Here is a 25,775-nt window from a genome sequence, read left to right as displayed (position 1 = left end):
CCAGGATTTTGGGGGGCCCTGGGGTTTTGGGGGGGCCCTGGGGTTTGGGGGGGGACCCCAGGATTTTGGGGGGCCCTGGGGTTTTGGGGGGGCCCCGGGATTCGGGGGGGCCCGGGGGTGCGGGGGGGGGACCCCCACAAATTGGGGGGCACCAGGCGTTTGGGGGGGGGGGGGGGCCTGGAGTTTTGGGGGGTCCCAGGGGTTGGGGGGGGATGGGGGGTTCAGGGGGAGCCGCGGGGGCCGGGCACGGGGCCACACCCGTGGGTGACGTCACAGTGACGTCATTTATCGCCCCCCACCAGCGCCGTGGTGGATCCCCGCGTGTCCCCAGCCCGGGGGGGGTGGGGGTGGGGGTGTCCGGCCCCGCCCCCTCACCCAGGCCCCGCCCCCGCTCGTGGGGGGGTGGGGTCACCGGGGGGGGTCAAAGGTCGCCGCGCCCCGCGGTACTTCCGGGTCATCGCTGGGGGCCCGGGGCCGTCCCCGCCGCCACCGGCCCCCGCCGCTACTTCCGCCTCCGTCACTTCCGCCCCGTCGCCGTGGCAACGCCCTCCCCGAGAGCCCGCCCCCAGCGGAAGGGGGCGGAGAGGAGCAGCCCTCCGCTAACCCGCCCCTTCGCCCCTCCCCTCGGCCAATGGGGAGGGCGCGGGGGCGGGACCGGAAGCGGAAGCGGCGAGGCGCGGGCAGGCGCGGCGGGAGCGGAGCGGCGGGATGCGGCGCTGGGCCTCGGCCTGGCCGGAGGCGCTGAAGGCCCGGGCCGCCCGTTACGCGCTGGAGCGATCGCTCGGTCCCTTCCTGGAGGAGCGGCTGCGGCTGGAGCAGCTCAGCCTCGACCTCCGCGGCGGGACCGGGGCCCTGCGCGACCTCCGCCTGCGCGCCGCGGTGAGGCCCGGCCGGGGGGGAGGGGGGCGGGGGCCCGGTGCGTGTGTGCCGCCGCGGCGGGGGGCACTGAGCGCCGCTTCCCCCTCCCCCAGGCGGTGGATGAGGTGCTGGCGGCGGCGGGGGCGCCGCTGGAGCTGCGGGAGGGCTCCCTGGGCGCCGTCAGCGTCACCGTGCCCTGGGCCGCGCTGGGCACCCGGCCCTGCCGCCTGCGGGTCACCGGGCTGCGCCTGGCCCTCGGCCCCCGTGAGTGGGCCCCGCCGCCCCCCGCGTCCCCTCTCGCCCCCCGTCACCCCCCCGGAGTCACCGGGTCCCCTGTCACCCCCCCCACGGGGCCCTGTCACAGCCCCCGGGGTCCCCTGTCACCCCCTGTCACCCCCCCGCAGTCGCTGGGTCCCCTGTCACCCCCCCAGAGTCACCGGGTCCCCTGTCACCCCCCCACGGGGCCCTGTCACAGCCCCCGGGGTCCCCTGTCACCCCCTGTCACCCCCCGGAGTCACCGGGTCCCCTGTCACCCCCACTGGGGCCCTGTCACAGCCCCCGGGGTCCCCTGTCACCCCCTGTCACCCCCCCGCAGTCACCGGGTCCCCTCTCACCCCCTGTCACCCCCCGGAGTCACCGGGTCCCCTCTCACCCCCACGGGGCCCTGTCACAGCCCCCGGGGTCCCCTGTCACCCCCTGTCACCCCCCGCAGTCACCGGGTCCCCTGTCACCCCCTGTCACCCCCCCCTGGAGTCACCGGGTCCCCTGTCACCCCTGTCACCCCCCGGGGCCCTGTCACAGCCCCCGGGGTTCCCTGTCACCCCCTGTCACCCCCCGCAGTCACCGGGTCCCCTGTCACCCCCACGGGGCCCTGTCACAGCCCCCGGGGTCCCCTGTCACCCCCTGTCACCCCCGCAGTCACCGGGTCCCCCGTCACCCCCCACTGGGGCCCTGTCTCAGCCCCCGGGGTCCCCTGTCACCCCCTGTCACCCCCCCGGAGTCACCGGGTCCCCTGTCACCCCCCACTGGGGCCCTGTCACAGCCCCCGGGGTCCCCTCTCACCCCCTGTCACCCCCCGCAGTCACCGGGTCCCCTGTCACCCCCACGGGGCCCTGTCACAGCCCCCGGGGTCCCCTGTCACCCCCTGTCACCCCCCGCAGTCACCGGGTCCCCTGTCACCCCCTGTCACCCCCCGGAGTCACCGGGTCCCCTCTCACCCCCCACGGGGCCCTGTCACAGCCCCCGGGGTCCCCTGTCACCCCCTGTCACCCCCCCGCAGTCACCGGGTCCCCTGTCACCCCCTGTCACCCCCCGGAGTCACCGGGTCCCCTGTCACCCCCACGGGGCCCTGTCACAGCCCCCGGGGTCCCCTGTCACCCCCTGTCACCCCCCCGCAGTCACCGGGTCCCCTGTCACCCCCCACGGGGCCCTGTCACAGCCCCCGGGGTCCCCTGTCACCCCCTGTCACCCCCCGCAGTCACCGGGTCCCCCGTCACCCCCACTGGGGCCCTGTCACAGCCCCCGGGGTCCCCTGTCACCCCCTGTCACCCCCCCGCAGTCACCGGGTCCCCTGTCACCCCCCACGGGGCCCTGTCACAGCCCCCGGGGTCCCCTGTCACCCCCTGTCACCCCCCGGAGTCACCGGGTCCCCTGTCACCCCCACTGGGGCCCTGTCACAGCCCCCGGGGTCCCCTGTCACCCCCTGTCACCCCCCGCAGTCGCTGGGTCCCCTGTCACCCCCTGTCACCCCCCCAGAGTCACCGGGTCCCCTGTCACCCCCACGGGGCCCTGTCACAGCCCCCGGGGTCCCCTGTCACCCCCTGTCACCCCCCGGAGTCACCGGGTCCCCTGTCACCCCCCACTGGGGCCCTGTCATAGCCCCCCGGGGTCCCCTCTCACCCCCTGTCACCCCCCCAGAGTCACTGGGTCCCCTCTCACCCCCACTGGGGCCCTGTCACAGCCCCCGGGGTCCCCTGTCACCCCCTGTCACCCCCCGCAGTCGCTGGGTCCCCTGTCACCCCCTGTCGCCCCCCGCAGTCACCGGGTCCCCTCTCACCCCCTGTCACCCCCCAGAGTCACCGGGTCCCCTGTCACCCCCCACGGGGCCCTGTCACAGCCCCCGGGGTCCCCTCTCACCCCCTGTCGCCCCCGCAGTCACCGGGTCCCCTCTCACCCCCTGTCACCCCCCAGAGTCACTGGGTCCCCTCTCACCCCCACGGGGCCCTGTCACAGCCCCCGGGGTCCCCTGTCACCCCCTGTCACCCCCCCGCAGTCGCTGGGTCCCCTGTCACCCCCCAGAGTCACCGGGTCCCCTGTCACCCCCACGGGGCCCTGTCGCCCCCGGGGTCCCCTGTCACCGGGTCCCCTCTCACCCCCTGTCACCCCCAGAGTCACCGGGTCCCCTGTCACCCCCACGGGGCCCTGTCACAGCCCCCGGGGTCCCCTGTCACCCCCTGTCGCCCCCGCAGTCACCGGGTCCCCTCTCACCCCCTGTCACCCCCCCAGAGTCACTGGGTCCCCTCTCACCCCCACGGGGCCCTGTCACAGCCCCTGGGGTCCCCTGTCACCCCCTGGAGTCACCGGGTCCCCTGGTCCCCTGTCACCCCCCCATGGCCCTGTCACAGCCCCCTGAGGTCCCTTGTCACCCCCCAGGCCTCTGCCACCCCCTCTGGGGTCCCTTGGTGCCTGTCACCCCCCCAGAGTCACTGGGTCCCCTGTCACCCACCCACGGGGCCCTGTCACAGCCCCCGGGGTCCCCTGTCACCCCCTGTCACCCCCCCGCAGTCGCCGGGTCCCCTCTCACCCCCTGTCACCCCCCGGAGTCACCGGGTCCCCTCTCACCCCCTGTCACCCCCCAGAGTCACCGGGTCCCCTGTCACCCCCACGGGGCCCTGTCACAGCCCCTGGGGTCCCCTGCCCCCCCCCCTGAGTCACCGGGTCCCCCCCCCCCCCCTGTCACCCCCCCCGGAGTCACTGGGTCCCCTGTCACCCCCCACTGGGGCCCTGTCACAGCCCCTGGGGTCCCCTGTCACCCCCCTGGAGTCACCGGGTCCCCTGGTCCCGTCACCCCCATGCCCTGTCACAGCCCCCTGAGGTCCCTTGTCACCCCCCAGGCCCCTGCCACCCCCTCTGGGGTCCCTTGGTGCCTGTCACCCCCCCCCCCCCCCCGAGCCCATGAGTCCCCTGTCACCCACCCATGACCCTGTCACAGCCCCCGGGGTCCCCTGTCACCCCCCCATGGCCCTGTCACAGCCCCCTGAGGTCCCTTGTCACCCCCAGGCCTCTGCCACCCCCTCTGGGGTCCCCTGTCAGCCCCCCCCCCCGGGGTCCCCAGGCCTCCTGTCACTCCCCACTGGGGCCCTGTCACCCCTCTGGGCCTCTGCCACCCCTGTGGCACCTTTTGGTGTCACTTGTGCCCTGTCACCCTCCCTGGGTCCTTGTCACCCGCCTCGGGCCTCTGCCACCCCCTCTGGGGTCCCTTGTTCCCTGTCACCCCCTCCATGGCCCTGTCACAGCCCCGCAGGGTCCCTTGTCACCCCCCCGGTCTCTGTTACCCTCCCTGATGTCCCCTGTCACCTATTCTGGTGTCCCTTGTCCCCTCTCAGCCCCCCCCCCGGTCGATGTCACACCTTGCCATGGCCTTTGTCACCTCCACGGGTCCATTGTCACACTCTCCTGGGGTCACCTGTGCCTTGTCACACCCCCCTGGGGTCCCTGTCACCCCCTGTGTCCCTGTCACCCCCTCCACATCCCTGTCACGGGGTTCCCTGTCACCCGCCCTTGTCCCTCCCCCGTGTCCGTGTCACAGCCCCCCGGGGTTCCTTGTCACTTCTCCGGGTTTTTGTCACTCTCTCTGGTGTCACCGGTGCTTTGTCACAGTGTCCTCGAATACACCTCGTTTCTGGTGTTGTTTGGCACTGTCTAGAGCCCTTGTTGGTGTCCTTTGTCACCTCCACGGGTCCCTTGTACCAGCCCTCAGGGTCACCTGTCCCTTGTCACATCCCGGGGGGGTCCCTGTCACCCCCCCCCCCGGGGTCACCTGTTCCTTGTTGCACCCCAGTGGGGGTCTTGTCAGCCTCCCAGTCCCTGTCACGGTTCCCTGGGGTTCTTTGTCACCGTCTCAGTCCGTGTCACACATTGCTGGTGTGCCTTGTCACCTGCACAGGTCCCTGTCACCCCCTCGGAACCCCCCAGGTCCCCTGTCACAGCCTCCCTGGGTCCCTGTCACCCTCCCAGACCCTGTCACACACTGCTGGTGTCCCTCGTCACCTCCGTGGATTTCCTGTCACCCCCTCGGAGCCCCCCCTGTCACCCCCTGGGTCTCCTGTCACCCCCCCAGCCCCTGTCACAGCCTCTCTGGGTCCTTGTCACACACTGTTGGTGTCCCTTGTCACCTGTACAGGTCTCTGTCACCCCCTCGGAGCCCCCCGGGTCCCCTGTCACAGCCCCCCAGGTCTCCTGTCACCCGTTTGGTTCCTGTCACCCACTGCTGGTGTCCCTTGTCACCTTCATGGATCCCTGTCACCCCCTCAGAGCCCCCCCAGGTCCCCTGTCACCCCCCCCAGCCCGTGTCACAGGCCCCTGCGTCCCTGTCACCCTCCCAGACCCTGTCACCCGCTCTTGGTGTCCCTTGTCACCTGCACGGCTCCCTGTCACCCCCTCGGAGCCCCCCAGGCCCCCTGTCACCCCTCCGGTCCCCTGTCACCCCCCCCCAGCCCCTGTCACAGGCCCCCTGGGGTCCCTGTCACCCCCTCACGCCATGTCCGTCCCCCCCCCCCCGTGTCCCCAGTGCCCCCCTCGGTCCCCCCGTGTCCCCCCCGGCCTGGCGCCATTCCCCCGTGTCCCCGCAGGGCAGCAGGGGGGACAGGGCCGGGTCCCCCCCGGGACAGCAGGAGCCGGGCCGGGACCCCCCCCCGGAGCTGCCCCCCCCCGAGGGGCTGGAGGCGCTGGCCCCCACCATCGACGCAGGTGGGGGGGCTGGGAGGGGCTGGGGGGGGGCTGGGAGGACCCAGGCGTCTGGGGGGACCCCAGGGGCCGGGGGGACACACTGGGGGATACTGGGGGCTGGGGGGGCCACTGGGGGACCCTGGGGGCCAGTGGGTGGCAGGGGGGGCACTGGGGGGAGCCAGGGGTCTGCGGGGGTGAACTGGGGGACCCTGGGGACTGGGGGAGCTGGGGGGGCACTGGGGGGGACCCTGGGGGCCAGTGGGTGGCAGGGGGGACACTGGGGGGAGCAAGGGGTCTGCGGGGGTGAACTGGGGGACCCTGGGGACTGGGGGAGCTGGGGGGGAACTGGGGGGACCCGGGGAGCTGGGGGGGGGACTGGGGGGAGAACTGGGGGGACCCAGGGGTCTGGGTGGGGAACTGGGGGGATCCAGGGGTCTGGGGGGACCTGGGGGGAACTGGGGGGACCCGGGGAGCTGGGGGGAACTGGGGGGACTGGGGGGGGGAACTGGGGGGACCCAGGCGTCGGAGGGGGAGCTGGGGGGGTCTGAGGTCTCCAGGGGGACCCAGGCGTCCGGGGCGGGGGCTCGGGGTCTCCCCTGGGTGCGGGGGGGTGGGGGTGGGGGCGGGGGGCCGTGCCTCAGTTTCCCCCCCCCCCCCCCCCAGTGCTGCGGCGGCTGCGGGTGGAGCTGGAGGACGCGGTGCTGCGGCTGGAGCTGCCCCCCGCCGGCCCCCAGCCCGGGGCCGCCCTCGAGCTGCGCCTGCCCAGGTGGGGGGGCACCCGGGGGGCACCCAGGGGCTGGGGGGGGCAAGGGGGCACGTGGGGGAGGGGGCAAGGGGGGCACGTGGGGGGGCACCCAGGGGCTGGGGGGGCCAAGGGGGCACCCAGGGATTGGGGAGGGGCAAGGGGGCACGTGGGGGGGCACCCAGGAGCTGGGGGGGAAGGGGGCACCTGGGGGGGGGGGGCAAAGGGGCTGGGGGGGACAAGGGGGCACGTGGGGGGGGCAAGGGGGCACCCGGGGGGCACCCAGGGGCTGGGGGGGGCAAGGGGGCACCCAGGGATTGGGGAGGGGCAAGGGGGCACCCGGGGGGCACCCAGGGGCTGGGGGGGGAAGGGGGCACCTGGGGGGGGGGCAAAGGGGCTGGGGGGGGCAAGGGGGCACGTGGGGGGCTGGGGGGGGCAAGGGGGCTGGGGGGGCAAGGGGGCACCCGGGGGGCACCCAGGGGCTGGGGGGAGGCACCCAGGGGCTGGGGGGGGGCAAAGGGGCACGTGGGGGGCACCCAGGGGCTGGGGGGGGCAAGGGGGCACCCGGGGGCACCCAGGGCTGGGGGGGACACCCAGGTGGGTGCCATGGGGGGGCTGAGGTGTCTGGGGGCTCTGGGGTGGGGACCCGAGTGGGGGGAGGGAACCCAGGTGTCGGGGGGGGGCGGGGGGGCCCGGGGTGCGGGGGGGGGGGTACGGGGGTGTCAGGGTGGGCACCCAAACGCGCCCCTCCCCCCTCCCCCCCCCAGGGGGGAGTACGAGGACGAGGGGGGGCCGGAGGGGGGCCCCCCCGCCGTGCTGCAGAAGGGGCTGCGCCTCTGCGACCCCCGCCTCCTCTGGCAGCCGCTGCCCCCCGGCCCCCCGGTACGTCTGTCCGTCTGTCCCCCGTCCCTCTGTCCCCCCCCCCCGGTACATCTGTCCGTCTGTCCCCCTGTCCCCCCCCAGTACGTCTGTTCCTCTGTCCCCCTGTCCCCCTGTTCCCCCCGGTACGTCTGTCCGTCTGTCCCCCGTCCCTCTGTCCCCCCTGGTACGTCTGTCCCCCGCGGTACGTCTGCCCGTCTGTCCCCCTGTCCCCCCCCCCCCCGTACGTCTGTCCGTCTGTCCCCCGTCCCTCTGTCCTCCCCCCCGGTACGTCTGTCTGTCTGTCCCCCGTCCCTCTGTCCCCCTGTCCCCCCCGGTACGTCTGTTCATCTGTCCCCCCCGGTACGTCTGTCCGTCTGTCCCCCGTCCCCCTGTCCCCCCCGGTACGTCTGTCTGTCTGTCCGTCTGTCCCCCGTTCCTCTGTGTCCCCCCCGGTACGTCTGTCCGTCTGTCCCCCGTCCCTCTGTCCCCCTGTCCCCCCCGGTACGTCTGTTCATCTGTCCCCCCCGGTACGTCTGTCCGTCTGTCCCCCATCCCCCTGTCCCCCCCGGTACGTCTGTCCGTCTGTCCCCCTGTCCCCCCCGGTACGTCTGTCCCTCTGTCCCTCTGTCCCCCTGTCCCCCCCGGTACGTCTGTCCCTCTGTCCCCCCTGGTACGTCTGTCCGTCTGTCCCCCGTCCCCCTGTCCCCCCCGGTACGTCTGTCCCTCTGTCCCCCCTGTCCCCCTGTGCCCCCCCGTGTTCCCCCTGCATCCCCCTGGTGACACTCCATGCCCCCCACAGTGTCACCCCCTGTCCCCCAGTGTCACCCTGTCCCCCCCGGTGACACCCCTGCCCCTCCAGTGTCACCCCGTGCACCCTGGTGACACCCCTGTCCCCCCTGGTGTCACCCCCTGCCCCCCAGTGACACCCTGTCCCCCCTGGTGTCACCCCCTGCCCCTTCAGTGTCACCCCCTGTCCCCCCCGGTGTCACCCGTTGTCCCCCAGTGTCACCCCTGCCCCTCCAGTGACACCCTGTCCCCCCCGGTGTCACCCCCTGCCCCTTCAGTGTCACCCCCTGTCCCCCCCGGTGTCACCCATTGTCCCCCCAGTGTCACCCTGTGCACCCTGGTGACACCCCTGTCCCCCTGGTGACACCCTGTCCCCCCCGGTGTCACCCGTTGTCCCCCCAGTGTCACCCTGTGCACCCTGGTGACACCCCTGTCCCCCCAGTGTCACCCCTTGTCCCCCCCCCGCTCCCCCAGTGACACCCCGTGCCCCCCAGTGTCACCCCCTGCTCCCCTCGCTGACACCCCATACCCCCTGGTGACAACCTTGTCCCCGCAGTGTCACCCCATTGTGTGTCCCCCCCCCGGTGACACCCTGTCCCCCCCGGTGACACCCTGCCCCCCCAGGAGGACGCGCCCCCCCCCGTGGAGGGGGGGCTCAGCCCCGGCCCCTCCGGGCTCTCCCTCAAGCTGGAGCAGAACGAGGCGCTGCCGGGACCCACGGTGGGGGCACCCATGGGTGCTGGGGGGGGGGGGGGGGGGACCCGTGGGTGCTGGGGGGGCACCTGGGGGGCTGGGGGGTGGTGAGGGGGGGAGGTGTGGGGGCCCTGGGGGCGATGGGGGGCACCTATGGGTGCTGGGGGGGGGGGCTTTTGGGGCTGACTCGGGGCACCCAAGGGTGCTGGGGGGGGGGGGGCACTGGGGGAAACCTATGGGTGCTGGGGGGCACCTGTGGGGAGTGGGGGCACCTATGGGTGCTGGGGGGTGCTGCGGGGCACCCATGGCGCTCGGGGGGCCACTGTGGGAATTGTGGGCACCTATGGGTGCTGGGGGGCACCTATGAGGCCTTGGGGGGCACCCAGAGGTGCGGGGGGCCCCTATGGGGATTGGGGGCACCTATGGGTGCTGGGGGTGCTGGGGGGCACCTATGGGTGCTGGGGGGCACTTAGGGGGCTTGGGGGGCCACTGTGGGAATTGGGGGCACCTATGGGTGCTGGGGGGCCCCTATGGGGATTGGGGGCACCTATGGGTGCTGGGGGGTGCTGGGGGGCTTGGGGGTGTAGGGAGGGTTTGGGGGTGCTTGGGGGGGTTTAAGGGGGGTTTGGGGGTGCCGGGGGGTCCGGGGGTGCTGGGTGCGGGGGTGCTGAGCTGCCTTGGGGTGCAGGTGGAGGTGGAGGGGAAGGTGGGGGCCCTGCACCTCCTGCTGCCCCCCCCGCTGCTGGGGGCCCTGCGGGGGCTCCTGGGTGCCCTCAGCCCCCCCGGTGAGTGACCCCCCCCCCCACCCTGGGGTGGGGAGGGGGGGCACCCCCCTGTCGGGGCCCGGGGGGGGGGGGGGGGGGGGCGGCCCCCCGATGTCGGGGCCCGCGGGGGGGTGGGCCGCCCCTGATGCCTGGGTCCCCTGGGGGGTGGGGGTGGGGATTTGGGGGTGTAGGACCCCCCCAGACCCCTGGGTCCCTTGGGGGGGGGGTGGGGCCTGCCCAGACCCCTGGGTGCTCTGGGGGGATGGGGGATTTGGGGATGTGGGACCCCCCGGTCCCCTGGGGGGGGATGGGGGCATGGGACCTCCTGACACCTGGGTCCCTGGGGGGGGGGGGGGGGGTGCGGGCCCCCCCCCACCCGACGCCCGGGTCCCCTTGGGGGGGGGGGTTGGGGGTGCAGGACCCCCCCCAACGCCCGGGTCCCTTGGGGGGGGTTGGGGGTGCAGGACCCCCCCCCGACGCCCGGGTCCCCTTGGGGGGGGGGTTGGGGGTGCGGACCCCCCTCCCCCCCGACGCCCGGCTCCCCCAGCGCCCAGCCCCCCCCCCGCGGAGCGCGGGCGCTGCCGCCCCCTGGGCCCCCAGGACCTGGCGCTGATCGAGAGGGAGCTGAGCCGCTGCCTGCGGGGGGGGGGGCGCCCCCGGGCCCCCCGGCGAGGACCCCGACTCCGGTGAGCCCCGAGGGGGCTCTGGGTGCTCGGGGGGGCTGGGGGGGCTCTGGGTGCTCTGAGGGGGCATTGGGTGCTCTGGGGGGCTGGAGGGGGGCTCTGGGTGCTCGGGGGGCATTGGGTGCTCTTGGGGGCTGGGGGGCTCTGGGTGCTCTGGGGGGCTCTGGGTGCTCGGGGGGGGGCATTGAGTGCTTGGGGGGGGCATTGGGTGCTCGGGGGGGCTGGGGGTCTCTGGGTGCTCGGGGGGGCATTGGGTGCTCTGGGGGTCTCTGGGTGCTCTGGGGGGGCTATGAGTGCTTGGGGGGGCATTGGGTGCTCTTGGGGGGCTGGGGGGCTCTGGGTGCTCTGGGGGGCTATGCGTGCTCGGGGGGGCTCTGGGTGCTCTGAGGGGGGCATTGGGTGCTCTGGGGGGGCTGGGGGGGCTCTGGGTGCTCGGGGGGCATTGGGTGCTCTCGGGGGCTGGGGGGCTCTGGGGGGACTCTGGGTGCTCGGGGGGCATTGGGTGCTCGGGGGGGCTGGGGGGGGCATTGGGTGCTTGGGGGGGCTGGGGGGGTTATGGGTGCTCAGGGGGGCATTGGGTGCTCTCGGGGGCTGGGGGGGCTCTGGGTGCTCGGGGGGCATTGGGTGCTCTGGGGGGTCTCTGGGTGCTCTGGGGGGGCTCTGGGTGCTCGGGGGGGCATTGGGTGCTCTGGGGGGTCTCTGGGTGCTCGGCGGGGGCTATGAGTGCTCGGAGGGGGGCTCTGGGTGCTCAGGGGGCATTGGGTGCTCTCGGGGGCTGGGGGGTCTCTGGGTGCTCTGGGGGGGGCTCTGGGTGCTCGGGGGGGCATTGAGTGCTTGGGGGGCATTGGGTGCTCGGGGGGGGCTGGGGGGTCTCTGGGTGCTCGGGGGGCATTGGGTGCTCTGGGGGGTCTCTGGGTGCTCTGGGGGGGGCTATGAGTGCTCGGGGGGGCTCTGGGTGCTTGGGGGGCATTGGGTGCTCGGGGGGCTGGGGGGGCTCTGGGTGCTCTGGGGGGCATTGGGTGCTCTGGGGGGTCTCTGGGTGCTCTGGGGGGGGCTATGAGTGCTCGGGGGGCTCTGGGTGCTTGGGGGGCATTGGGTGCTCTTGGGGGGCTGGGGGGGGGCTCTGGGTGCTCTGGGGGGCTATGCGTGCTCGGGGGGCTCTGGGTGCTCTGAGGGGGGCATTGGGTGCTCTGGGGGCTGGGGGGGCTCTGGGTGCTCGGGGGGCATTGGGTGCTCTGGGGGGTCTCTGGGTGCTCAGCGGGGGCTATGAGTGCTCGGAGGGGGGCTCTGGGTGCTCGGGGGGGCATTGGGTGCTCTGGGGGGGCTGGGGGCGGCCCTGGGTGCTCTGGGGGGCTATGAGTGCTCGGGGGGGCTCTGGGTGCTCGGGGGGCATTGGGTGCTCTGGGGGGGCTCTGGGTGCTGGGGGGGCTATGAGTGCTCGGGGGGCTCTGGGTGGTTTGGGGGGCTGTGGGGGGGCCATTGGGTGCTCTTGGGGGGTTGGGGGGTTATGGGTGCTGGGGGGCACCGGGGGGTCCTCACCCTTCCCCTCCCCCCCCCCAGAGCTTTTCTACTCCATGACGGGGTCGCTGGGGGGGGACAGCACGGCCCCCCCGGGGGTCACCCCCCCTGCCAGCCCCTCCCCCAGCCCTGCCGTGAGTGACGGGGGCACTGGGGGGACTGGGGGGGGGGGCAGTGGGGGGGAGGGGGCTTTGGGGGGCCCTGGGGGGGGAACACTGAGGGGGGGCATTGGGGTCCCTGGGGGGGGAGGGGGCTTTGGGGGGCCCTGCGGGGGGACAGTGGGCGGCCCTGGGGGAGGGGTCATTGAGGGGGGAGGGGGCTTTGGGGGGCCCGTGGCGGGGGGGGTGTCACTGGGGATGAGGGGGCATTGGGGGCCCCGGGGGGCTGTTGGGGTTCAGGGGTGCTCCCTAATGGGGGTGGGGAAGCACTGACACCCCCCCCCGTGCCCCTCCCCCCCAGGGCAGCCCCCAGTGCCGGCCCCCCTCCCCCTCAGCTCCGCCCTGCCCGGTGAGTCCTGGGGGGGGAGGGTTTGGGGGTCCCTCCTGGGGGGTGGGGGGTCCCTGGGTGCCCCCCGGGGGGGGGGTTGGGGGTCCCTCCTGGGGGGTGGGGGTCTCTGAGTGCCTCCCGGGGGGGTTGGGGGGGTCCCTCCTGGGGGGGGGGTGTCCCTGGGTGCCTCCCGGGGGGTTGGGGGGTCCCTCCTGGGGGTGGGGGGTCCCTCCAGGGGCGTGGGGGTCCCTGGGTGCCTCCCAGGGGGGTTGGGGGGTCCCTCCTGGGGGGTGGGGGGTCCCTGGGTGCCCCCCGAGGGGGGTTGGGGGTCCCTCCAGGGGGGAGGGGGTCCCTGGGTGCCCCCCGGGGGGGGTTGGGGGTCCCCGCCCCCCCGGCGCTGACGCTGTCCCCAGGGCGGGGCCCCCCCCGGCGGGGGGGGACGCGGGTGCGGGTGACGCTGGGGACGGTGACGGCGACGCTGCCCCAGGAGGCGCCACCCCCCGGGGGGGGCTGGGAGCGGCTGTGGGGGGCGGCCGTCGGCGGCCACACCCGCCCCCCCGGCGGCCACGCCCTGCCCTTCCCCCACCTCAGGTACGTGCCACCCCCCATCCCCATGGCACCCATGGGACCCCCCCGTGTCCCCCGTCCCCCCGTCTTGTCCCCGTGTCCCCCCATATCCCCCCGCCGTGTCCCCCCCACCTTGTCCCCGTGTCCCCCCGTGTCCCTCCCCGTCCCCGCCGTGTCCCCCTTCTTCCCCCATCCCCCATCTTATCCCCCAACCCTGTCCCCCCTTGTCCCCTGCACCCCCCCCATGTCCCCTTGTGCCCCCTTCCCCCGTGTCCCCCTGTGTCCCCCCTTATCCCGTCCCTGTCCCCCCCCCCCCCCGTCCCCCCAGGTCCCCCGTGTCCCCTCTGCCCCCCACCCCCTCCTTCTGTGTCCCCCCTCCCCTCGCACCCCCTGCCCTGTCCCCCCGTGTCCCCCCATGTCCCCCCGTGTCCCCCCTTACCCTGCACCCAGGGTCTCCTGTCCCCTCCTGTCCCCCTGTGTCCCCTCCGTGTCCCCTCCTGTCCCCCCAGTGTCCCCTCCGTGTCCCCCCTGTCCCCTCCTGTCCCCCCAGTGTCCCCTCTGTGTCCCCTCCTGTCCCCTCCTGTCCCCCCGTGTCCCCTCCGTGTCCCCCCTTGTGCCCTCCTGTCCCCCCCGTGTCCCCCCCGTGTCCCCATGTCCCGTCCTGTCCCCACATGTCCCCTCTGTGTCCCCCGTGTCCCTCCATGTCCCCGTGTCCCCTCCTATCCCCCCCGTGTCCCCTCCTGTCCCCCCGTGTCCCCTCTGCGTCCCCCCTTACCCTGCACCCGTCTCATGTCCCCCCGTGTCCCCCCCGTGTCCCCCCCGTGTCACCATGTCCCGTCCTGTCCCCACATGTCCCCTCTGTGTCCCCCCGTGTCCCCCCGTGTCCCCTCCGCGTCCCCCCTTACCCTGCACCCCGGTCTCCTGTCCCCCCGTGTCCCCTCCGTCTCCCCCTCTCTCCCCTCGCACCCTGTCCCCCCCATCCCCCCGTGTCCCCTGTCACTTTGTGTCCCCCCCCCCCCACGTCCCCCCCGCAGCCCCCTCCCCCCTTTATCTCCCTTTGCACCTTGTCCCCTCCGTGCCCCCCCCGCACGCCCCCCCCCGCCCCCCCGCGGCCCCGCCCCCCCCGCTGACCCCGCCCCGGCCCCGCCCGCAGGCTGTCGGCGGGGGGGGCGCAGGCGGGGGTGGAGCTGGGGGGGCCCCTCCCCCAGGGGCACCTCTCCCTCGCCCGCCTGGAGCTGCTGGAGGAGCTGCCGGGGGCGGAGCCGCACCGCCTGCAGGTGGGCGGGGCCTGAGGGGCCGGTGGGGCGGGGCCTGGTGGGGCGGGGCCGGGCGGGTGCCTGACTGCCTGTGAGGGGGTGTGGGGGCGGAGCTTGGGTGAGGTGGGAGGGGCCTGAGCCGAGGTTGGGGTGGAGGCTGATGTGGGTGGGGTTTAGGGAAGGGGTGGGGCTTAAGGCTCAAAGGGGGTGGAGCCTTGCTGGGGGCGTGGCTTCACCCGGGGAGGGGGAGGTGCTGCTCTGCAGGGGGCGGGGCTCCTGGCTGGGGGTGGGGCCAGGTGAGGGGGCCTGGCCTTGCCCACAGGGAGGAGCACCATGGGTGGAGCTGGGGGGCGGAGCTTAGCTTGCCCTGGGGGGTGTGGCTTAGGCTGGGGGTGTGTGGTACAGCCTGGGGGTGGGGCCTCGCACAGCCCCGCCCCTAACCCCACCCCCAGGTGCTGCGGTTCCCCCCGGTGACGGGGGCCGGCCCCGCCCAGCCCTGCCTGCGCCTGCGCTACGGCCCCCCCGCCCCCCCCGCGCCCGGGGACCCCCCGGCCCAGGTGAGTGGGGGAGGGGGGGCCACGCCCCCCCCCGGGAGGGGGAGGGTCCCCGTTTCCCCTCCCCCCAAGACCCCCAACCCTGGGGCCTCCTGTGCGCCCCCCAGCCCCCGTTAGCCCCTACCCCCAGGGCCCCCCTTCACCCCCCCAGGGCCCCCCCGAATCCCCAGACCCCCCTCGCCCCCCCCCATGGGACCCCCAACCCCCCATGGGACCCCCCCCAGCCCCCCCGCCCCCCATGGGACCCCCCCATGGGACCCCCAAGACTCCATGTGCCCCCAAGGCCCCTCCCCCGACCCTCCGACCCCCCCCCCGTGTCCCCCAGGCCCCTCCCCCGCCACTTTAAACCCTCCCCCCCAGGCCCCTCCCCCGCCCCCCCTGACCCCCCCCCTCCACCCCCCAGGCCCCTCCCCCGCCGCGGGAGCTCTCCCTGGAGCTGAGCCCCTTCGAGAGCGACCTGGACCTGGGGCTGCTGGAGCGCCTCGGCCCCGCCCTCGCCCCCCTCGCCGGCCCCGCCCCCGGCCACGCCCCCCCGCGGGACACCTCCCCCGGCCAGGTGGGCGGGGCTCTGGGGGGTGGGGCTTGGGGGGGTGGGGAGAGGAGAGGGGCTTGATGGTGTGTTGCTCAGGGGGAGGGGCTTGGAGGGGTGTGGTGCTTGGGGAGGGGCTTGGGAATGCGTGGTGCTGAAGGGGAGGGGCTTGGGAGGGTGTGGTGCTCAGGGGGAGGGGCTTGGAGGGGTGTGTTGCTTAGGGGTGGGACTTGGGAGGGTGTGGTTAAGGGGAGGGGCTTAGAAGGCTGTGGTGCTTAAGGGGAAGGGCTTGGAAGGGGGTGGTGCTTAGGGCAGGGCTTGGGTGTGGTGCTTAAGGGGAGGGGCTTGGAGAGGGTGTGGTGCTCAGGGGTGGGGCTTGGGAGGGTGTGGTGCTTGGGGGCGGGGCTTAGGCCTGGGGTGGAACCTGTTTGGGGGCGGGGCCTACCAGGGCAGGTCCAGGTGTGGCCGTGGGTGGGGTGGGGGCGTGTCCTCACTGGGTGTGTCCCGGTGTGGCCCCGCCCCTCAGGCGCAGCAGTGGGCGTGGCCCAGCCTACGGTGGGCGGCGCCGGGGGCGGTGCTGCGGCTGTGGCTGCCCCGCGTGGACCTGCGCCCCACCCCCGCCCGGGCGCCCCCCCCCCGCCTGCGCCCCGAGAGCCTGCGGCTGGAGCTGGGCGGGGCCCGCGGCGGGGCGGGGCCGCGGGGCGGGGCCCTGGTCTGCACCCACCTCCTGGGTAAGGGGGGCGCGGGGACGGGGGGACACAGGGGGACATGGGGACATGGGGGAGACACGGGGGGGACAGGGGGACACGGGGGGCACATGGGGGGACAGGGGGACACGGGGGGGACACTGGGGGACATGGGGGGGCCGTGGGGACATGGGAGGGGAGGGGGGATGTGGGGGGGCCATGGGAGGGGCTTTGGGGGGACAGGGAGCATGGGGACGGGGGGGACACGGGGGGACGGGGAGGGGACGCAGGGCCCGCGGGGGGCCTGGGGGCGTCGGGGCGGTGCCCCCCGATGGGGGGGAGGGGGACGGGGGTGACACGCGGGGGGGGGGGGGCGGGGGGCCCAGCTGTGACACCGCCCCCCCCCCCCCGCGGTCGTCTACGAGGCGGGGGACATGGGGAGCGTCCCCTGCCTGCGCGCGGGGCCCGGCCCCGGCCCAGGGGGCACCCGCTGCCTGCCCACGTGAGCACCCGGGGGGGGCACCCATGGGGCCTGGGGGGTCGGGGGGGGCACCCATGGGGGGGGTCGGGGGCACCCCTGGGTCCTGGGGTCACCCATGGGGGGGGGGTCAGGGTGTCGGGGGGCACCCATGGGTCCTGGGGGGTCTGGGGGGCACCCCTGGGGGAGGGGGGGTCAGGGTGGGGAGGGGGCACCCCTGGGGGGGCACTCCTGGGTGCCTGGGGGGGCACCATGGGGGGGGTCAGGGTGTCAGGGGGGCACCCCTGGGTCCTGGGGGGCACCCATGGGTCCCTGGGGGGGGGGTCAGGGTGTTGGGGGGGCACCCCTGGGTCCTGGGGGTGTCTGGGGGGCACCCATGGGTCCCTGGGGGGGGTCAGGGTCCTTGGGGGGGCACCCATGGGTCCTGGGGGGTCGGGGCACCCCTGGGTGCCTGAGGGGGGGTCAGGATGTCGGGGGGCACCCCTGGGTCCTGGGGGGTCTGGGGGGCACCCATGGGTCCCTGGGGGGGGGTCAGGGTGTTGGGGGGGCACCCATGGGTCCTGGGGGGGTTGGGACACCCCTGGGTGCCTGGGGGGTCCCCGCAGCCTCCGGGGACCCCCTGAGCCTCGCCGGGTGCCCGGGTGCCGCAGGCTGGAGGTGACGGTGCCCGACCCCCCCCCGGGGGGCCCCCCCGCGCCCCCCCCCACCCCCTTCTCCGCCCGGCGCAGCATCTACGAGAGCCACGAGGTGGGGACCCCCCGTCACCCGCTGTCACCCCTTGTCACCCCCCTTGTCACCCCGTGTCACCCCCCTTGTCACCCCGTCACCCCCGTCACCTTCTTCTCACCCCTGTCGTCACCCTTTGTCACCCCCCTGTCACCCCCCTTGTCACCCCGTCACCCCCCGTCACTCTCTGTCACCCCCCTTGTCACCCCGTCACCCCCGTCACTCTCTGTCACCCCCTTGTCACCCCCCGGTCACCCCCGTCACCCCCTGTCACCACCCATCACCCCCCAGTCACCCCCCTTGTCATCCCATCACCCCCCTGTCACCTCCCCGTCACCCCCCGTCACTCTCTGTCACCCCCTTGTCACCCCCCTTGTCACCCCCCCGTCACCCCATGTCACCCCCTGTCACCACCCATCACCCCCCAGTCACCCCCGCTTGTCACCCCGTCACCCCCCTGTCACCTTCTTGTCACCCCCGTCACTCCCTTGTCACCCCCCGTCATCCCCCCTTGTCACCTCCTGTCACCCCCTCTTGTCACCTCCCCGTCACCCCCGTCACTCTCTGTCACCCCCTTGTCACCCCCCTTGTCACCCCTCCGTCACCCCATGTCACCCCCTGTCACCACCCATCACCCCCAGTCACCCCCGCTTGTCACCCCGTCACCCCCCGTCCCCTTCTTGTCACCCCTGTCACTCCCTTGTCACCCCCCGTCATCCCCCCTTGTCACCCCCTGTCACCCCCCTGTCACCTCCCCGTCACCCCCCGTCACTCTCTGTCACCCCCTTGTCACCCCCCTTGTCACCCCTCCGTCACCCCATGTCACCCCCTGTCACCACCCATCACCCCCCAGTCACCCCCGCTTGTCCCCCCGTCACCCCCCTGTCACCTTCTTGTCACCCCCGTCACTCCCTTGTCACCCCCCGTCATCCCCCCTTGTCACCCCCTGTCACCCCCCTTGTCACCTCCCCGTCACCCCATCACCCCCCTGTCACTCCCCATCACCCCCTTGTCACCCCCCTTGTCACCCCCTGTTCCCCCCCTGTCAGTCTTTGCCACCCTGTTGTCACCCCCCTTTGTCACCCCCATCATCCCTTGTCACCCCCTTGTCACCCCCTTGGGCTTTGGGGGGTCATGGGTGGGGTTGGGGGGGCCTGGGGGTCCCAGTGAGGTTTGGGGGGGCCTGGGGGGGTTGGGGGATCCCTGGGGGTTGGGGGGGTCCTGGGGGTTTGGGGGGTCCCAGTGAGGTTGGGGGGGCCCTGGGGGGTTTGGGGGGTCCCAGTGAGGTTTGGGGGGTACCCAGGGGTTTGGGGGCTCCTGGGGGTTTGGGGGGTCCCAGTGATGTTTAAGGGGGTCCCCGGGGGTCTGGGGGGCTCCTGGGGGTTTGGGGGGTCCCATTGAGGTGTGGGGGGGTCCCTGGGGGTTTGGGGGTCCAGGGGGTTTGGGGGGTCCCCAGGGGTGTTCGGGGGTCCCTGGGGGTTTTGGGGGCTGAGCCCCCCGGCTGCATGGTGCCCCCCTCCCCCCCCCCCAGCTGGTGCTGCCAGGGACCCCCGAGGAGCTGGGGGCCTTCGTGGGGGGGGCGCTGGGGGGGGCCCCCTGCACCCTGCGCCTGACGCTGCCCCGCGCCCACCTGCGCCTGCGCCCCCCGGAGCTGGCCCAGCGCCTCTACAACCGGTGGGGGGTCTGGGGGGGTCTGGGTGCTGGGGAGGGGGGCTCGGGCACCCGGGGGTCTGGGGGGGGTCTGGGTGCTGGGGAGGGGGGCTCGGGCACCCGGGGGTCTGGGGGGTCTGGGTGCTGGGGAGGGGGGCTCGGGCACCCGGGGCCCTGGGGGGTCTGGGTGCTGGGGAGGGGGGCTCGGGCACCCGGGGCCCTGGGGGGGGTCTGGGTGCTGGGGAGGGGGGCTCGGGCACCCGGGGGTCTGGGGGGGGTCTGGGTGCTGGGGAGGGGGGCTCGGGCACCCGGGGCCCTGGGGGGGGGGGTCTGGGTGCTGGGGAGGGGGGCTCGGGCACCCGGGGCCCTGGGGGGGTCTGGGTGCTGGGGAGGGGGGCTCGGGCACCCGGGGGTCTGGGGGGGGGTCTGGGTGCTGGGGAGGGGGGCTCGGGCACCCGGGGCCCTGGGGGGGGTCTGGGTGCTGGGGAGGGGGGCTCGGGCACCCGGGGCCCTGGGGGGGGGTCTGGGTGCTGGGGAGGGGGGCTCGGGCACCCGGGGCCCTGGGGGGGTCTGGGTGCTGGGGAGGGGGGCTCGGGCACCCGGGGGTCTGGGGGGGGGTCTGGGTGCTGGGGAGGGGGGCTCAGGCACCCGGGGGTCTGGGGGGGGTCTGGGTGCTGGGGAGGGGGGCTCGGGCACCCGGGGCCCTGGGGGGGTCTGGGTGCTGGGGAGGGGGGCTCGGGCACCCGGGGGTCTGGGGGGGGTCTGGGTGCTGGGGAGGGGGGGCTCGGGCACCCGGGGGTCTGGGGGGGTCTGGGTGCTGGGGAGGGGGGCTCGGGCACCCGGGGCCCTGGGGGGGGTCTGGGTGCTGGGGAGGGGGGCTCGGGCACCCGGGGGTCTGGGGGGGTCTGGGTGCTGGGGAGGGGGGCTCGGGCACCCGGGGCCCTGGGGGGGGGGTCTGGGTGCTGGGGAGGGGGGCTCGGGCACCCGGGGCCCTGGGGGGGTCTGGGTGCTGGGGAGGGGGGCTCGGGCACCCGGGGGTCAGGGGGGGGTCTGGGTGCTGGGGAGGGGGGCTCGGGCACCCGGGGCCCTGGGGGGGGGTCTGGGTGCTGGGGAGGGGGGCTCGGGCACCCGGGGCCCTGGGGGGGGGTCTGGGTGCTGGGGAGGGGGGCTCGGGCACCCGGGGGTCTGGGGGGTCTGGGTGCTGGGGAGGGGGGCTCAGGCACCTGGGGGTCTGGGGGGGTCTGGGTGCTGGGGAGGGGGGCTCGGGCACCCGGGGCCCTGGGGGGGGTCTGGGTGCTGGGGAGGGGGGCTCGGGCACCCGGGGGTCTGGGGGGGGTCTGGGTGCTGGGGAGGGGGGCTCGGGCACCCGGGGCCCTGGGGGGTCTGGGTGCTGGGGAGGGGGGCTCGGGCACCCGGGGGTCTGGGGGGGGGTCTGGGTGCTGGGGAGGGGGGCTCGGGCACCCGGGGCCCTGGGGGGGGTCTGGGTGCTGGGGAGGGGGGCTCGGGCACCCGGGGCCCTGGGGGGGGTCTGGGTGCTGGGGAGGGGGGCTCGGGCACCCGGGGGTCAGGGGGGGGTCTGGGTGCTGGGGAGGGGGGCTCGGGCACCCGGGGCCCTGGGGGGGGTCTGGGTGCTGGGGAGGGGGGCTCGGGCACCCGGGGCCCTGGGGGGGGGTCTGGGTGCTGGGGAGGGGGGGCTCGGGCACCCGGGGGTCTGGGGGGGGGTCTGGGGGCTGGGGACCCTTGGGGTGGGGGTCCCGGGTGCTGGGTGCCCCCCTCTCCTGACGCCCCTTCCCCCCCCCCCCCCAGGATCAACAACGACCTCCTGCTGTGGGAGCCCTCTAGCCCCGCCCCTTCAGAAGACCCCGCCCCCTCAGAAGACCCCACCCCTGGCGACCACACCTCTTTGGGGAGCCACGCCCACGGGGCCGGCCACGCCCACGGGCCGGGCTCCGCCCCCCCGAGCTCCGACACCTTCAAGCCCTGCAAGTCCGCTCTCGGGACGGGTGAGCCCGGTTTGGGGGTGCAGGGGGGTGGGGACCCCCCAGTTTTGGGGTGCAGAGGGGTGGGGACCCCCGGGAAACCCCGGTTTTGGGGTGCAGGGGGGTGGGGACCCCCCAGTTTTGGGGTGCAGAGGGGTGGGGACCCCCGGGAAACCCCGGTTTTGGGGTGCAGGGGGGTGGGGACCCCCCAGTTTTGGGGTGCAGAGGGGTGGGGACCCCCGGGAACCCCCGGTTTTGGGGTGCAGGGGGGTGGGGACCCCCCAGTTTTGGGGTGCAGAGGGGTGGGGACCCCCGGGAACCCCCGGTTTTGGGGTGCAGGGGGGTGGGGACCCCCGGGAAACCCCGGTTTTGGGGTGCAGGGGGGTGGGGACCCCTCAGTTTTGGGGTGCAGAGGGGTGGGGACCCCCGGGAACCCCCGGTTTTGGGGTGCAGGGGGGTGGGGACCCCCCAGTTTTGGGGTGCAGGGGGGTCGGGACACCCGGGACCCCCCCAGTTTTGGGGTGCAGGGGGGTGGGGACCCCCGGGAACCCCCGGTTTGGGGGTGCAGGGGGGTGGGGACACTCAGGTCCCCCCTGGTTTCGGGGTGCAGGGGGGGTCGGGACACCCGGGTCCCCCATTTTTGGGGGTCCCCCCTGAGCCCTTCCCCCCCCCAGACTCGGAGGAGGAGGAGGAGGAGGAGGAGGAGGACGAAGGCCCCGCGGTGACGCCGGGGGACGCCCCCCGCCCCAGAGCGGCGTCGCCCTCCTCGTCACCGTCCTGCGGGGACGCGTCACCGCCGACTGCCACCCCACGGTGCGTCGGGGTCCCCTCTCCCCGGGGTCCCCCCGCGTCCCTCCCTGCCCCCCCCGTGTCACTTGGGGTCCCCTCTGTCACCCTGGGACCCTCCCTGTCCCCCCTGGGTCCCCCTGGGTCCCTCCCTGCCCCCCCTTTGTCCCTGGGGGTCCCCCCTGCTCCCCCTGTGTCACTTGGGGTCCCCTGGGTCCCCCCGGGTCCCTCCCTGCCCCCCCATGTCCCTGGGGGTCCCCTCTGTCACTTGGGGGTCCCTCCCTGCCCTCCCTCTGTCACCTGGGGGTCCCCCGTGTCCCCCCGGGTCCCTCCCCTGCCCCCCCCCGTGTCACCTGGGGGTCCCCCCTGTGTCCCCTGTGCCCCCCGTGTCCCTGGGGGTCCCCTCTGTCACTTGGGGGTCCCTCCCTGCCCCCCTCTGTCACCTGGGGGTCCCCCGTGTCCCCCTGGGTCCCTCCCTGCCCCCCCCGTGTCACCTGGGGTCCCCCCTGTGTCCCCTGTGCCCCCCCCGTGTCCCTGGGGGTCCCCTCTGTCACTTGGGGGTCCCTCCCTGCCCCCCCTTTGTCACCTGGGGGTCCCCTGTGGCCCCCCCGGTCCCTCCCTGCCCCCCCCCCCCCCGTGTCACTTGGGGTCCCCCCTGCCCCCCCCGCGTCCCCCCCCTCCCCCCGGGGCGCCCCGGGGGTCCCGTTGCCGGCCGGGTGCCAGCGGGGCGTCCCCTCCCCCAGGAGGGGGTTTCGGGGGGCCGCCTGGTGCTGGAGGTGGGGGAGGGGCGGCTGTGCGTCCTGCCCCGCCCGGGGGGGCAGCGGGGTCGCCTCTGCGCCTGCGCCGAGGTCCGGCGCCTCGCCCTCTACCACGGTACGGGGGGGCACCCGGGGTGGGGGAGGGGCACCCCGAGATGGGGGGGGCACCCGGGGTGGGGGAGGGGGACCCCGAGATGGGGGGAGGAGCACCCCGGGGTGGGGGGAGGGGCACTCGGAGTGGGGGAGGGGGGACCCCGAAATGGGGGGGGGGGGGGCACCCCGGGGTGGGGGGAGGGGCACTTGGAGTGGGGGAGGGGCACCCCGGGGTGGGGGGAGGGGCACTTGGAGTGGGGGAGGGGGGCCCCGAAATGGGGGGGGAGGGGCACCCCGAGATGGGGGGGGCACCCGGGGTGGGGGAGGGGGGACCCCGAAATGTGGGGGGAGGAGCACCCCGGGGTGGGGGGAGGGCCACTTGGAGTGGGGGAGGAGGGGCCCCGAAATGGGGGGGGGAGGGGCACCCCGAGATGGGGGGAGGGGCACTCGGAGTGGGGGAGGGGGGACCCCGAAAGGGGGGGGAGGGGCACTTGGAGTGGGGGAGGAGGGGCCCCGAAATGGGGGGGGGAGGGGCACCCCGAGATGGGGGGGAGGGGCACTCGGAGTGGGGGAGGGGGGACCCCGAAAGGGGGGGGGGAGGGGCACCCGGGGTGGGGGAGAGGGCACCCCGAGATGGGGGGGGAGGGGCACCCCGGGGCGGGGGAGGGGCCCCTCGAAACGGGAGGGGGCCAAAATGGGGGAGGGGCACCCCGGAATGGGGGAAGGGCACCGGGGGTCCCTGCTTTTGGGGGGCTGGGGGGGGAACAGGGGGGGCGGGGGGGTCTTTGGTTTTGGGGTCCCCCCCGGCCACCCCCCCCCCCGCCTCCACTCTGCGCCCCTCCCCCAGGGCCGGCGCCGGAGGAGGAGGGGGAGGGGCTGGAGGTGCCGGGGGAGGGGGCGCCGCCCCCCCCGCTGCACCCCACTTTGCTGCCGTGGGAGGAGCCCGCGCCCCCCCCCGGGGCCCCCCCACCCCCCCGGATGCTGGCGCTCGCCCTGGGGAGCACCCTGCACCCCCCCGGCGACGTCAAGGTGGGGGGGCACCGGGGGGCGGGGGGGGGACGGGGGGAGGGGGGGTGGGGGGGGACCGGGGGTCAGGGGGGTCACTGAGGGATGGGGGGTGGGGGGCACCGGGGGCGGGGGGGGGCACGGGGGGACGGGGGTGGGGGTCACCGGGGGTCAGGGGGGTCACTGAGGGATGGGGGATGGGGGGCACCGGGGGGCGGGGGGGGCACGGGGGGAGGGGGGTGGGGGGTACTGGGGGTCAGGGGGGTCACGGGGGGATGGGGGGGGCACCGGGGGTCGGGGGGGGGGTCACGGGGAGATGGGGGGGGGCACCGGGGGGCGGGGGGGGCACGGGGGGAGGGGGGTGGGGGGGCACCGGGGGTCAGGGGGGTCACGGGGGCACGGGGGGAGAGGGACGTGGGGGGACACGGGGGGGACACAAGATGGGGGGATGGGGGGACCTGGGGTGACGAGGTGACACGGGGGTGACGCCCTCCCCCCCCCCCAGGAGCTGGTGGTGACGGTGGCCCTGGAGGGGGTGACGCTGCGGCACCGCCCCGCCCCCCCCGGGCAGCGCTGGTACAGCCAGGTACGGGGGCACTGGGGGCACTGGGGGCACTGGGGGGCACTGGGGGACCCGGGCTTGGGGGGTCACTGGGGGCACTGGGGGGCACTGGGGGGCACTGGGGGGCCCGGGCTTGGAGGGGCACTGGGGGCCCTGGGGGGCACTGGGGGGCACTGGGGGACCCGGGCTTGGAGGGGCACTGGGGGCACGGGGGGGCGCTGGGGAGCACTGGGGGACCCGGGCTTGGAGGGGCACTGGGGGGCACTGGGGAGCACTGGGGGTCACTGGGGGACCCGGGCTTGGGGTCACTGGGGGCACTGGGGGCACTGGGGGTCCTGGGCTTGGGGTGGCACTGGGGGCACTGGGGGGCACTGGGGAGCACTGGGGGCACTGGGGGACCCAGGCTTGGGGGGTCACTGGGGGCACTGGTGGGCACTGGGGAGCACTGGGGGACCCGGGCTTGGGGGGCACTGGGGGCACTGGGGGGCACTGGGGGTCCCAGGCTTGGGGGGACACGGGACTGGGGGGGGCACTGGGGGGCACTGGGGGCCCGGGATTGTGGGGGGCACTGGGGGGCACTGGGGGCACTGGGGGACCCAGGCTTGGGGGTCACTGGGGGCACTGGTTTTGGGGTCCTGGGTTTGGGGGTCCCCAGTTTGGGGATTCTGAGGTTTTGGGGGGCGTTGGGGGGTCCCGGTTGGGGGGGTCCCGGTTTGGGGGTGCTGGGGGGTCCGGTTGGGGGGTGCCCGGTTTGGGGATCCCAGTCTGGGGGTGCCGGGTCTGGGGGTGCCGGGTCTGGGGGTGCCGGGGGTCCCGGTCCGGGGGTGCCGGGGGTCCCAGTCTGGGGGTCTCGGTCCGGGGGTGCCGGGTTTGGGGGTGCCGGGTCTGGGGGTGCCAGGGGTCCCAGTCTGGGGGTGCCGGGTCTGGGGGTGCTGGGGGTCCCGGTCCGGGGGTGCTGGGTCTGGGGGTGCTGGGTCTGGGGGTGCTGGGGGTCCCAGTCTGGGGGTGCCGGGTCTGGGGGTGCTGGGGGTCCCAGTCTGGGGGTGCTGGGTCTGGGGGTGCTGGGTCTGGGGGTGCTGGGGGTCCCAGTCTGGGGGTGCCGGGTCTGGGGGTGCCGGGGGTCCCAGTCTGGGGGTCCCGGTCCGGGGGTGCCGGGTCTGGGGGTGCTGGGTTTGGGGGTCCTGGGTCTGGGGGTGCCGGGTCTGGGGGTGCTGGGTTTGGGGGTCCTGGTCCGGGGGGGCCGGGTTTGGGGGTGCCGGGTCCGGGGGTGCTGGGGGTCCCAGTCCGGGGGTGCCGGGTCTGGGGGTGCCAGGGGTCCCGGTCTGGGGGTGCTGGGTCTGGGGGTGCCGGGTTTGGGGGTGCTGGGTCTGGGGGTGCTGGGGGGTCCGGTTTGGGGGTGCCGGGGGTGCCGGTCTGGGGGAGCCCCCTCCCACGGCGGCCCCCCCGCAGCTGCTGGCCCTGCTGGCGGTGGAGGAGGAGGCGGTGCCGGGGTACGCGGCCCCCTCCCCCCACACCCGGCTCCACCTGCACCTCGGCCGCTGCGCCCTCGACTACCGGTACCGGGGGGGCACCCGTCCATGGGGGGGGCTCCCAGTGGCTGGGGCCGGGGGGGGGGCACCCAATGGCTGGGTCCTGGGGGGGGCACCCAATGGCTGGGTCCTTGGGGGGGGGCACCCAATGGCTGGGACCCGGGGGGGGGCACCCAATGGTTGGGTCCTTGGGGGGGGGCACCCAATGGCTGGGACCCGGGGGGGGCACCCAATGGTTGGGTCCTGGGGGGGGGGCACCCAATGGTTGGGTCCTTGGGG

At 75.7% G+C, this 25,775-nt stretch overlaps 2 protein-coding genes across 4 annotated transcripts; both read left to right on the top strand.

The window, feature by feature from the left end:
* The first annotated feature begins 238 nt into the window (after positions 1–238).
* LOC148053608 (uncharacterized) lies at positions 239–2,736 on the top strand. The gene is made up of 3 exons (XM_087772912.1): positions 239–879; positions 972–1,379; positions 2,614–2,736. Exons 1-3 carry the CDS (start codon positions 709–711, stop codon positions 2,734–2,736), a joined length of 702 nt encoding a protein of 233 aa, XP_087629038.1. The 5' UTR covers positions 239–708.
* A 1,755-nt stretch (positions 2,737–4,491) lies between these two features.
* LOC148053607 (uncharacterized) lies at positions 4,492–25,524 on the top strand. 3 transcript variants are annotated; one of them, XM_087772982.1, is made up of 22 exons: positions 4,492–5,826; positions 6,469–6,571; positions 7,315–7,429; positions 8,819–8,914; positions 9,576–9,672; positions 10,199–10,337; positions 11,895–11,986; positions 12,312–12,359; positions 12,752–12,929; positions 14,059–14,182; positions 14,614–14,718; positions 15,119–15,271; positions 15,771–15,975; positions 16,345–16,432; positions 17,059–17,155; positions 18,666–18,808; positions 20,591–20,787; positions 21,438–21,576; positions 22,293–22,422; positions 23,248–23,429; positions 23,911–23,991; positions 25,417–25,524. In XM_087772982.1, exons 1-21 carry the CDS (start codon positions 4,494–4,496, stop codon positions 23,921–23,923), a joined length of 3,777 nt encoding a protein of 1,258 aa, XP_087629108.1. In that variant the 5' UTR covers positions 4,492–4,493; the 3' UTR covers positions 23,924–23,991; positions 25,417–25,524. The 3 variants fall into 3 exon arrangements, with proteins under 3 accessions (XP_087629108.1, XP_087629109.1, XP_087629110.1); XM_087772983.1 differs by lacking the exon at positions 14,614–14,718; XM_087772984.1 differs by lacking the exons at positions 11,895–11,986; positions 21,438–21,576; positions 22,293–22,422; ... (1 more) ...; positions 23,911–23,991; positions 25,417–25,524 and having other exon boundaries at positions 20,591–20,771.
* Positions 25,525–25,775: the final 251 nt, after the last annotated feature.

This window comes from Nipponia nippon, unplaced genomic scaffold (assembly GCF_047370975.1).
Source record: "Nipponia nippon isolate SJK-2023a ecotype South Korea unplaced genomic scaffold, ASM4737097v1 scaffold_38, whole genome shotgun sequence".
Lineage (NCBI taxonomy): Eukaryota > Metazoa > Chordata > Aves > Pelecaniformes > Threskiornithidae > Nipponia > Nipponia nippon.
This window is presented reverse-complemented; position numbering and strand designations above follow the sequence as displayed.

Coding starts and splice junctions, on each gene's coding strand:
- LOC148053608 (XM_087772912.1), top strand. CDS start 709: ATGCGGCGCTGGGCCTCGGCCTGGCCGGAGGCGCTGAAGGCCCGGGCC. Junction 880..971: donor ACCTCCGCCTGCGCGCCGCG/GTGAGGCCCGGC, acceptor CCCCTCCCCCAG/GCGGTGGATGAGGTGCTGGC. Junction 1,380..2,613: donor TCACCCCCCGGAGTCACCGG/GTCCCCTGTCAC, acceptor TCACCCCCCCAG/AGTCACCGGGTCCCCTGTCA.
- LOC148053607 (XM_087772982.1), top strand. CDS start 4,494: ATGGCCTTTGTCACCTCCACGGGTCCATTGTCACACTCTCCTGGGGTC. Junction 18,809..20,590: donor GCCCAGCGCCTCTACAACCG/GTGGGGGGTCTG, acceptor CCCCCCCCCCAG/GATCAACAACGACCTCCTGC. Junction 21,577..22,292: donor CCGCCGACTGCCACCCCACG/GTGCGTCGGGGT, acceptor CCCCTCCCCCAG/GAGGGGGTTTCGGGGGGCCG.